General features: G+C 36.3%; 1 protein-coding gene across 5 annotated transcripts in view; it reads right to left on the bottom strand.

Annotated features, from left to right (window-relative positions):
- Positions 1 to 6,178: 6,178 nt before the first annotated feature.
- PANK1 (pantothenate kinase 1) overlaps positions 6,179 to 12,570 on the bottom strand; it is a 122,220-nt gene continuing 115,828 nt past the window's right edge. For all 5 annotated transcript variants that reach the window (XM_030809284.1, XM_030809285.1, XM_012505625.2 and 2 more), the window contains 2 exons: positions 11,869 to 11,994; positions 6,179 to 7,661 (listed from right to left, as the gene is read on the bottom strand). In XM_030809284.1, coding sequence (XP_030665144.1) covers positions 7,602 to 7,661; positions 11,869 to 11,994 — 186 coding nt within the window. In that variant the 3' untranslated portion in view covers positions 6,179 to 7,601. The remainder of the gene's footprint in view (positions 7,662 to 11,868; positions 11,995 to 12,570) is intronic.

Here is a 12,570-nt window from a genome sequence, read left to right as displayed (position 1 = left end):
GAAGCAGGTCTCAACAATGAACTTAAAATATTCAAGAAACCATGCTATAAATAGATGTGCTGTTATCCAAGCTTTGTTGTTCCATTTATAGAGCACAGGCAGAGGAGACTTAGTGTAAGTCTTAAGGGCCCTAGCATTTTCAGAATGGTTAATAAGCATTGGCTTCACCTTCAGGTCACCAGCTGCATGAGCCTCTAACAAGATAGTTGACCTGTCTTTTGAAGTTTTGAAAGTACACATTGACTTCTCATGTCTAGTTAGGAAAGTCCGAGGTGGTCTTTTCTTCTAACAGAAGGCTGTTTTGTCTACATTGAGAATCTGTTGTTTAGTGTAACCACCTTCATCAATGATCTTTGCTACATTTTCTGGATAACTTACTGCTTCACCTTGTACTTTTATGTTATGGAGACAACTTCTGCTCTTAAACATCATGAACCAACCTCTGCTAGCTTCCAACTTTTCTACTGCCACTTTCTCACCTCTCTCAGACTTCCAAGAACTGAAGAGAATTAGAGCTTGGCTTTGGATTAGGCTTTGGCTTAAGGGAATGTTGTGCCTGGTTTGATCTTTTATCCAGACATAAAACTTTATATCAGCCATAAGGCTGTTTTGCTTTCGTATGATTTGTGTGTTCACTGGAGTGTACTTTTAATTTCCTTCAGGAACTTTTCCTTGTATTCATAACTTAGCTAACTGGCACAAGAGGCCTAGAGTTTAGCCTATTTCAGCTTTCAACATGCCTTCCTCACTAAGCTTAATCATTTCTAGTTTCTAATAAGTGAGAGATTTGTGATTTTTTCCTTTCACTTGGACACTTAGAGGCCATTGTAGGGTTTGTAAGTGGGCTAATTTCATCATTTTTGTGTCTCAGGGAATAGGGAGGCCTGAGGAGAGGGAGAGAGATAGGAGAACTGCAGGTCAGTGGAACAGTCAAAACACAACACATACCGATTAAGTTCAGTGTCTTACATTTGTGGCACCAGAAAACAATCACTGACCACAGATCACCGATTACAAATCACCATAACAATTATAATAATAAAGAAAAAGTTTGAAATATTGTAAGAATTATCAAAATGCAACAAAGAGACATGAAATGAGCACAAGCTGGGAAAACAGTATCAATAGATTTGCTCAAGGCAGAGTTGTCACAATCTTCAATTTGTAGAAAACACAGGATCAGCAAAGCACAATAAAACAACATATGCCTGTAATTCACATACAATTCAATTAATCCATTCAAAGTGTACAATTCAATGACTTTTAGTTGAATTATGCAACCATCATTACAATGAATTTTAGTATATTTTCATCACCACAAAAGAAACCTCATACATATTAGCAGTACTCCTCATTTCTACCAAATTCTCAGCCCTAGGAGACCACTAATCTACTTTCTGTCTCTATGGACTTGGCTATTTTGGAGATCCCATATAAAGGGAATCATACAATACGTAGTCTTTTGTGACTAGTTTCTTTCACTTAGCATAATACTTTCAAGGTTCATTTGTGTTGTAATTCCTTTTTATGGCCAAATATTATTTCACTGTATAGAAGAAGTACACATTTTATTTATACATTCATATGTTGATAGACGTTAGGGAAATTTTAATTTTTTCGTTATTATGAGTAACTTTGCTAAGAATATGCTTCAACAAGTCATATGTGCATGTATATCTCCATTTCCTTTGGGTATATACATATCTGAGAGTGGAATTGCTAGATCATATGGTAATTCTATATTTAACTTTTTGAAGAACTGACAGACTATTTCCCAAAGTGAGTGTATTATTTTGATATCCCAACACCAATGTATGAAGGTTCCTATTTCTCTATTATTGCCAAAATAATAGAACCATGCCTTCAGAATTCTGAAGAAAAATGGTATCTAACATAAAATTCTGTAGTCTGCCAAACTATCAACTAGGCATGAGAATAGAATAAAAATTTTTCTAAAAATTTTTAGATACGCAAATACTCAAAAATTTTTATCTCCATCACCTTACCCTTGGGAAACTACCATGTTCACAATGATAAAATAAAATAAGAAAAAGGAAAACTTGTGTGCTGCTGTTTTCCACAGTCTTATGCAAGTATTTGACTTTTAAAACTATATGCATGTAAAATGTTGAATTTTTTAAAAAAATACTTAAATTTTAAAAGATGAACTCTTCTTATGACTAGCTGGTGAAAGAATGTCTAAAAAAAAAAAAAAAAAAAAAAGATGAACTCTTCTTATGGACTGGTTGAAAACTGTTTAGTGAAAACATTAACTGAAATCACCTCAATTAATTCTAATTTGGAATGTTTATTTACTTGATACAGTATTAAAAAAAAGAGGCAAAGACTTTTATACAAAATTCCTTTTTATTTTTGTGTTGCAAGTGACGAATACTTGTAAACTAGCCTTTTGAAGTTGACTTTAAAAGGCTCATCATAAATGGTTACACTGAAGAGACACCTTTTGGAATGTGAAATAATTGAGCTTATCATGGGAATAGGTGTTTGTGGCTGGGTTTTTTAAAAACCCAGTGGTCAACACATCACAGATTTAAAAAGTATTAAATTTCAAACTTGTGCTGTGGAAACTATTAAATGACTCTGGTCATGACAAAATCATTAACAGTAAAGATTCAAGTAAACAGTTCAAATAATATTGTCTCATTAAATGAGCAGGGGAAAAAAGGTGCATTACTAAATCAATATATTATTTTACGTGATAACTTTATTTTAAATACATATTACCTAAATTAAATATTCTAAGAAAAAGAAAATTAGCTATCAGTTTCCCAAAAACATCTTTCATTTTCACTGAGGAGGTGGCAAGAATGAAAGCAAGGTGAGCCCATCATTCCTTAAAAGTTGAGGCCATGACTTAATCATACTTGCATTTTATGATCATCTGACTGAAGAAGTCTCTCTCCTCCCTCTCTATCCTATCACCCTATTTCTTTCCTTAATAGCAATTATCACTCCCTGATATTTTCTTGTTTATTTATTGGTTTATATGCTTCAAGTTTATCTCCATTAACCAAATGTAAGCCTAATGAAAGCAGAGCTTCTGAAGTCTTGTTCACATCGGAATGCATCCTCAGTGCTACCCAATGCCTCTCAGATCACTGATATTTATTAAAAATTGAACAGATGAGCAAAAGAATGGGCAGCTGGTAGACCTAATAAACAACGTACACTAATGAAATCTTTTTCACAAATGTGGGGTCATCTTCTGATCACTGGGAGGAAAATTGCTTTCTAACAATTCTTTTGAGTGATAGTTTACGATGCTCCCAGTATTGAAACCTTCTTACTCACTGAATAGACTCATAGTGGGGTTGTAGCTATTAGTAGCCTGTGTCCTCTGAGAAAGTTCTCAAGAATTTTTATAACCATCCTACTTACAGCGAAAGCGTGGTTCACTCTGCAGCTACTGCATGAGGTCTGGCACAATAGGAAAAAAAATGGAATAATGTTAGGTATTCTAAAGTACATAACTTGTTTACTCATTTACTTCAACAGGGCATTTTGCTTTACCGCTTTGAAACCTAATTATTTCTAGTTTCACCTTCCTTGGAACTCTGATGGCTCCACAGTGACTACGGAAAAGTCCACAACGTTAGCATGGAAGACAAGTCCTTCCACAGTTGGGCCAGCTTCCTCTTTCTCACTGCCTGGTTTCTCTCTCATGAACCAGGCTCCAGCTATAGCAAAGAGCTTCCAGTCCCTGAATAAGCCAAGTGGTTTCTTCCCTCAGCGCTTCTGCTCACCCAGCTCCCTCTGCTTGGAAAGCCCTCCCTTCCTCTCCACTTAGTGGTTCCTAATCTTTGGTTAAGACTTCACAAAACCTTCTCTAGCACCTTCTGGAGGACAAATGACCAACCTCTCTTCTGGGTAGAGGCCACTACCCTCACAGATTTCTTATAGGACCTGGCTCAAGGTTACTCTCAACACTGCATCTCCCACTGCTTTCTATTTTTAACTCCAGACACTGGCTTCTTTGCAGTTTCTCAAATCCCTATTTCCATTTGCCAGGAGTGAAAAATATTTTCTCAGACATTTACAAAATGTGTTATCACCTCCATTCAACTCTCTGCTCAAAGGTCACTTCCTAGGAGAGGCTGTCTTTGACCACCCTGAGAAATTCCTCCCCTTCTCATTTTTCTGAATAGAACTACCCCTTCTTTAGCCTTTACACTACTTACTTTTTCTTTGTAGTACTGATCTAACATTATATATTTAGTAATGTATCTGTCTTCCCTTCTAGAATATAAGCTCTGCGATGGTGGATCTTTGTTCTGTTTACTGCTGTGAATGTGAATGAATGAATGATTGAATGGCACTTGTGGCACTTGATGACTGATGTTGGCTTGAGATTTTGCTGTCTTTCTCTGCAGGGGTTGTATCCTATGCATCTTAGTCTCCAGTTCCTTCCTGGCACAGAGTAACTTCTTAATATTCCTTCTATGACTGAACGACATCAAGTATACATTACCTATAACAATTGTTCCCAACAAAGAGACTTTGAATCCATGTATACTGCATAAGGTGAAGAACACAACTATATTTCCACAATTCCTTTATCTAAAACTCGGGATCAGATGTGTTTCAAAATTCAGAATTTATTATTTATTTTTTTGAGACAGAGTCTCGCCCTGTCTCCCAGGCTGGAGTGCATTGATGCGATCTCGGCTCACTGCAAGCTCTGCCTCCCAGGTTCACGCCATTCTCCTGCCTCAGCCTCCCAAGTAGCTGGGACTACAGGTGCCCACCACCATGCCTGGCTTTTTGTATTTTCAGTAGAGATGGGGTTTCACCGTGTTAGCCATGATGGTCTCGATCTCCTGACCTCGTGATCTGCCTGCCTCAGGCTCCCAAAGTGCTGGGATTACAGGCGTGAGCCACCATACCCAGCCAATTCAGAATCATTTATTACTTAATGCCCCTGTCAGAGTCAGTATCCTGTTATCTAATGCATGAAAAGCTTTGCAACAAAACATGTGAAGAGCCCTACTACATGTGAGAAATAATGCTCAAGTCAGCTTTTGCTGCCAAGTGAGTTGTCAAGATAGATTTCCTAAGTATGGGATTTTGGAAGTGTGGACAAGGAGCTGTGGATATGTATTAGCATATGGAGATTGGTGAAACATCTCCATACTAACATGGGTTTCCCACAAGCCAGAAGGTTAAGAATTACTATTTAATAAATTAGTTTAAATAATTTATTTTTTCATTGTAGCTAACATTAATGAAGCATTTACTTTGTGTCAACCCCTGTGCTGAGCTCTTTAAATATGTATGTAAAATTATTATTTGTCCATTTTATAGATGAGGAAACTATGGTTTAGAAAGAGGCTTAGCATATCTTTGAACTGGTAACTGACTAAGCTGGACCCAGACTGAAGCTGCCTCACGATAAAAAGCCATGCTCTTACTTCATATTGCACAAGGTCAAAATTCTTTAGTCTTCCCAGTTTCTTTGTGATGTTGAGTCTAAGAAAAGTTTCTGTAATTCAAGTGAATGTGAAAATCCTCAGGCTACAAGATCTCTTTTGTAAAAAACATACTGGCTATATGTAGTCAACATTTAACTGATATTTGTATAATGGAATAATGTATTTTCTCAGCTACACCAATATTTTAAATGTTTGTAATGAGAGATCAAGTGATTTCAGATAATTTAAAAAAATACAGTCACACTAACTTGCCCTGATTTCCTTTGTAGAACCATGATCTGCAGAACCAAGGTCTGCTGTTATCTGATAGATGAGAATAGGAATAGAAGAGGCCATCAAAAGGCACTAATTATAAATAATATGTAGATTTTTAACTTATCCTTTTCAAGAACACTTTAGCTGCCTGAATTTTTTTAAAGCCAGATAGAAGTTGATAAAATGTATTTGTGATGACCAAATTTTGAAACTCCTTTGGAATTACCAAATATAGCAGTGATAGTTGGCATTAAGGAGTCACTTGTATAGAAACAATAAAGCTCTATTTAAAAAATCTATGCATAGGGCTACAGCTTCACCTGAAGACAGTGTTTCGGACCATACCACACTCATGGGAAAGCCTCCAATTTTGAAATGTAGAGTAGCAAAAACACAACACACAGTCATTTCATGATACAAAGCAGATACTATAAACATGAGAATTAAGAAATGAAAATAACACATACACTAAAAACGTCACAACAGAAACAAGCTTTATTTCAACCAGACAAGTGAATTCTTCAATTAACATCAACTTCTTCAAGACTTGAAGATATGGAAATTAAAGACGGTGCTCAGAAGGCAGAGAAAGGAAGATTCATCGTGGAGTAATTGTTCTGTCCTTCAAAAATCCCTTTCAACAATAAGCTCAATACACAAGATCATGGGATCTCATGCATCCCAATATATGTACATGACCCTCAGTTGAAAGTTACCCATCAGTCTTAATGAAATCTTTCAAAAAGAAAAAATATATAGATCAGTATAAATTATTTTTAATTTTAGAAACTGAGATTGAAGTACAGTTTTTAGTTTAAAATATTAAAAATGAAAAAAACTTTAACATTATTAAAGATGTGTTGTTACAAAGTTCCTAGATATATACATGTACAAAACAAATAGATATTACTATCTGACACCTCAACCCATGACTTACCCTAAATCTCCTGATATGAACAATTAATCTACTGGGAGGCTTTTCCCAATAAGTTTCAAACTTCTTGCACAAAGATTTGCTGCCATTCATACTCTGTGCATGGATGAGGACATTTCATCACAGACTATTTCAACTTAATATAACCTAGCATAAAATAAATCCAATGAAACACTACATTTATAAGCGATAAGACAAACTTGCATATAATTTGCAACTTTTGCCAGACTCATTAAATTCATTAACACATTCAGTCTTCTCTTCATGGGCATTTTCAAGAGCTTTAGATCTTGTGCTTAACTTTGTATTGAGCTGGTCAGCACCTTCATTGATATGAACAATTATGTCAAAGAAAGGTTACAGGTAGGGGGAGGGAGATCATCTGAGGACAGAAACAGAGGGAAGGACTCTCTTTTTTCATAAGACAACTAAACAGAAAAACAAGACAATAAAGGGTACAAAACAAATAACAAAAGTGTTCACAGTAAAACATGCCAGATTTGTAGTTTCATTTGAAACCAACAGCAAATCATGAAACGTCATGAAAAATATGAGTCAAGGTAAAATCTCCTAGAGTAATTACTAAATGAAGTTAAAATCACCACACTGATCAGTAAACCCCAGAAGAAAAATGAACAGCGCTTACATATCAGGTCCTTCTTAAACATCAAACAACTTTTCAAAGTTAATGCATACAATTGGTAGGTTTGGCCACGCTGCACCATTTTTTTAAAAAAATACAGTATACAGAAAAAAAACCTTTTATATTCCCCCGTTTTGAATCATTAGCTCAAAACCTAAGAGTAAAAGATCATCTGAAAGGATTTTAAATTATTTACAAATCCAGCAGGTTCATCTGCCATAATGGCTTGGCTTCCGTCCCAAAGCGACTTTCACCTTCTGCAGCAGCAATTTTTCAGTTCTCTGTCCTTTTGGGAGGCTGTTTCCTCCACTCCTCATCTCTATTTGTCATCAGTCATTTTGAACAGTTCCAACAGTGCCCCAACAGCTCCAAAATAACCCTATGAAAACAATACAAAACGATGATCTCTGAACCTTAGCCAAATACCTATTGTTTTTAATAATTCTAGGAATGCCACTAATGTAGATAAAAAAGAAATTTAAAACCTAAATTGTGTGTCACAAAACATAGCAGAATAATAACAACTATAATTTATTGGACACCTACTTATATATATTAAATAAATTCACACATGCAAGTGCTTAGAACTATGTCTGGCACATGTGTGCTAAGTGTGTGCCGGGGTTGTTAGTATTATAACTATTTCATCTTTATCTTTGTCATGGCAAAACTCTGATTATTATTTCACATATGAGAAATGGAAGGTAATAAAGTAAATTACCCTTGCAGGGTAACAGGCCTTGTACCAGGGCTCAACACCAAATCTGTCTGACTTTAAAGCTATATTTCATGGGAGAAAACCCTAAACTCCCCTCAGTAGCTCTTGCAAAGGCACTTAAATTAGTCCAAGCCTCACTTTGCCCATCTGTAAAATAAAAGACCATACATCTATGAGAATGAAAGGAACTAAAAAATATAAATTTTTAGAGAACTATGTGTTAGTTTGTTCAGGCTGCTATATATAACAAAGTACCCTAGATTTGGTGGCTTATAAACAATAGAAATTTGTTTCTCAAGTTCTAGAGGCTGGGAAGTCTAAAATCAAGGTGTCTCTTGAGGACCCATCTCTCATAGATAGCTGTCTTCACACTGTAATCTCACATGGCTGGATTATGTGGTGGAAGGGGCAAGGGAGCTCTCTTAGACCTTTCTATAAGGATGCTAATCCCATTCATGAAGGCTCAGCCCTCATGACTTAATCACCTCCCAAAGGCCATCTCCCAATACCATCACCTTGTAGATTAGGATTTCAACATAGACATTTGAAGTTGGTCTGGGAACAAATAATCAGTCCACAGCAATCTGTTTCCAAAAGGCAGGAGGCTCCATTCTTCTGGCACTTGCTGAACTCAATAGTTATAACTGCAGCAGTAGGTGTGAGTGTGGCAGGATGTGGATGGATCTTTGCTGCTGCTGCTGCTACTGCTATCAGCTCACATTTATTGAGGCCCCACTAATGCTAGAAGTTGTTCTCAGCACTTTACATGGATTTACTCATTTACCCATCACAATAACTCTATGAGACAAATATGATAATTGCCCCATTTTACAAATGCTAAAACAGAAATGGAGAGATAGAGTCATCGTCTAAGAGCTCACAGTCAGTAAAACGCAGTGTTCTTAACTACCTGGCTAGGCGACTTCTCTTAAGAGATGTTCAGTAACGTTAGTTGAATGAATGAGAAATTAAGTGAGGACTCCTAAGGCCAGGGCAGGTGACCAGAAAGCCACCATACCAGTGCTTCTCAAAAGTTGTCTCTCCATAGTATTCTCTAGTAAGGCCCGCGTAAGCCAGAGTGAATTTAAGAATGTAGAGAATTTTCTGAGGAACATATTATGAGGGCTACAAGAATACCCCATGTTCACTGGCCATAGAGACTGAGTTATGATATAGGGTACCAAACCAAAGCCAGAGTCCACAGAGGCTTAGGATTGTACAGCGTGATATAGGCGACTACATTTTTAACTACAGAAGTGAGTTTCCCCAAAATGTTGGATTTTATTTCCTATCTTACCACCTAACTTCCCACCTGATGTTATAGAAGACTTTTTATCCCTGACAGTTTCCAGGCCTTGTTGTCTGCATTAGGCCAAGAAGATCTGGACTTACGGTTACCAGGTAAGACACAGATAAATGGCAGATAAAATAACTAGGCACCCTGTATTTTTTATTGCTAAAAATGGCAACTCTATCTGGACTAGAACAGGAGTTTTCTTTTTCCTTTTTCATTATTTTTTTTAAAGGCTGAGATGGTTTTTTCTTTTTCAAACAAAACCTTACATGGAAACTCCATAAATAATCAGATATTCTGGCTGTGGAGGGTAGGGAGTGGAGGTTCTTGGACCTCATTCCCCCTCACTCAATGCCTAAAGCCTGCTTTAAAAATAAGAGCTTTCTTTAGTATGAATTTCTATCATTGGGCCTTAACTATTTAGTATTTAAGTACCTGTTTCATATGCTTTAATAAAACAAAATACAGGCATAGAGAGTTCTAAATAACTCTAAATGCATTGGTAACTTCTTAAATAAATAGTTCAGTTTGAAGATGAGAAAAAATTGGCACAGTAGTTATTCATTACAATTGAAATTGACAATACCAGCTCTCCCAATGTTTTTCTGCTGCAGTGTATACAAGAGATTAGATACCTCCAGCAATAGCTCATTACAGCACTGCAGCATTGATTTTAAAGGAGGTGACAGAGGAGGTGGAAGAGAGAGGGGACCCCACTTTTTGGTTTATAGTATGGTAGAAACTCCAAGTAAGGGGGCCGGGGTGGCTCATGCCTGTAATCCCAGCACTTTGGGACGCTGAGGCGGGTGGATTACCTGAGGTCGGGAGTTCAAGACCATCCTGGCCAACATGGTGAAACCCTCTACTAAAAATATGAAAATTAGCCGGGTGTGGTGGCACACGTCTGTAATCCCAGCTACTTGGGAGGCTGAGGCTCGAGAATTGCTTGAACTTGGGAGGTGGAGGTAGCAGTGAGCCGAGATTGCACCACTGCATTCCAGCCTGGGCGACAGAGGGAGACTCTGTCTCAAAAAAAAAAAAAAAAAAAAAAAGAAACTCCAAGTAAGGGACTCTGAATTTACTGACACTCTCCATTTCCTTTGTAAAGAGGTTCACTAATGGTCAGGTACACTGACCTCTCAAGGCCAATAAGCTACTCTTAGTAGCCCAAGCACTTCTGTTCTTACCAGCTGAATTGCTTACTTGCCAAGAGTTAGCTGTGTTTATCCTTAAATTTGTTTATGACAGGTTGATTGTAATGTAATAATCTAGTTTAACTATATACCACCTAAATCAATAAAAAGAGCACAAATTGATGGTCAGTTCTGTGAAAATTCAATTAAATTCTTGAGAAATATTGAAAAAGGTAGTCAGAAATAATTGCTGTCTACTTAGGTGGATGCCACAACATGAAAGAGAGAGAAAAAAACCTGTAAGAATTCTGCAACCAACTTGCTTCATAAGTATCTTTAACTTCTTAATCCACTTTAAGGAAACAAACTGGAAATCAAAGGAGGTGCATAATATTGTAGATTATGAAAGAAAGATAACTACAGGACTCCAATTGGCAGAAACCATGCTCAAAAATAGGCGTTGGTCTCACATCAAAAGATTGGTAAGTAAGTGCACATTTACACATTTTAAGGTATAATAAAATGGTTGAAGAAAGCTTTTTTTAATGATTACTCATTTTATCTGACTTTAAAGCTTTTTAAAAATGTTATTATAAATTGGCAACTTATAATCTTATATATTTATGGGGTACAAAGTGAGGTTATGATTTATGAACACAATGTGAAATAATTAAAGCAAGCTAATTAACATGTATGTAACTTCAAATACTTAGATTTCTTTGGTGAGAACATTTGAAATTTACAAGTTTGAAATGTACATTCCCATTTCCCCTACCCCCCAGCCTCTGTAACCACCATTCTACTCTCTGCTTCTATGCGTTTGATTGTTTTAGATTCCACAAATAAGTGAGAACATGTAGTATTTGTCTTTCTGTGCCTGGCTTATCTTAGCATTCTGTTTTCCAATTCCATCCATGTTGTTGCAAATTACAGAATTTCTTTTTAAGTGCTGAATAGTATTCCATTGTGTATATGTACCACATTAAAAAAAAAATCCATTCATCTGCTGATAGACACTTAGGATAATTCCATAACCTAGTTATTGTGAGTAGTGCTGCAATAAACATGGGAGTGCAGACATCTCTTCGACATACTGATTTTAAATCTTTTGGGTAAATACTCAGAGGTGGAACTGCTGGATCATATGGTAATTTTATTTTTAGTTTTTTTGAAACTTCCATGCAGTTTTCTATAATGACTGTCCTAATTTACATTTCCAGTGACTTTTTAAAAAATTAAATTAACAAACTATCAGTCCTGGTTGTTGGATAAGAACGCTTCCATTTTATATATGCTTTTTTCTTATCCTTTGTGTAAATGCAAAGTGTAAATGGCAACTTTTCTACTTGACCAATTTAAAAAGCTAAGAGACCTGCTGATATGTTAGCCAAACCAAAATATACTCCACATATGACAGTAAGTCTATGCAAGCTCAACCTACCTCATGTTCCAAAAACAGAGCTTTTAGTTGTCCTTTGGACCAAAAATCCATGGCATATGCTAGCAGCTTCATGGAGACCATATTGATTCTGAGAAAATTTCCAACAAACACAACTCTGTCTATATTCTGGAAAAAATATTAAAGAAAACAACTGAATCACGGCATAAAAATAGCATTTGGCAAAGACCCAATGTTCTGTATGTCTCTGTACAGAACCTTGAAGAGTGAATTTTCCTTGTTTTTTTTGGTGGAATTATTTCAACATCGCCAAAATGAAGTTAAACGAACCTTATAGTGCATTCCACAAGAACAAGAGGCTGAGATTTTTGTTGGGCGAGGCAGAAACTGATATTGGACTTATTTGCAGGTGTTATGTCAGACTGCCTTACATCTGACATGAAATTAAGCTCCCAAAACACACACATATATACAATTTTAACTGGAGTTCAAGTTCAGCTAAATTTTCATGTGTAATACCTCAATCCCCCAACTTCTAGGTATAAAATACTCTTATAACCAACTCACAAATAAAATGGCTATGGTATGGTTTATTTGTGTAATGAATAATGCTCAATTTGTTCTGTGCTGGACACTAGAAATACAAAGAAGAAAGAATACTCAGTCTCTGCCCTCAGGATATATGGTGGAATATCCTGTTTGGCCAACACATGAGTTAAAATATGATAACAAAAAATACTCCAT

This window comes from Nomascus leucogenys, chromosome 3 (genome assembly GCF_006542625.1).
Source record: "Nomascus leucogenys isolate Asia chromosome 3, Asia_NLE_v1, whole genome shotgun sequence".
Classification (NCBI taxonomy): domain Eukaryota; kingdom Metazoa; phylum Chordata; class Mammalia; order Primates; family Hylobatidae; genus Nomascus; species Nomascus leucogenys.
The sequence above is the reverse complement of the archived record's forward strand: the minus strand, read 5'-3'. Positions and strand labels throughout refer to the sequence as shown.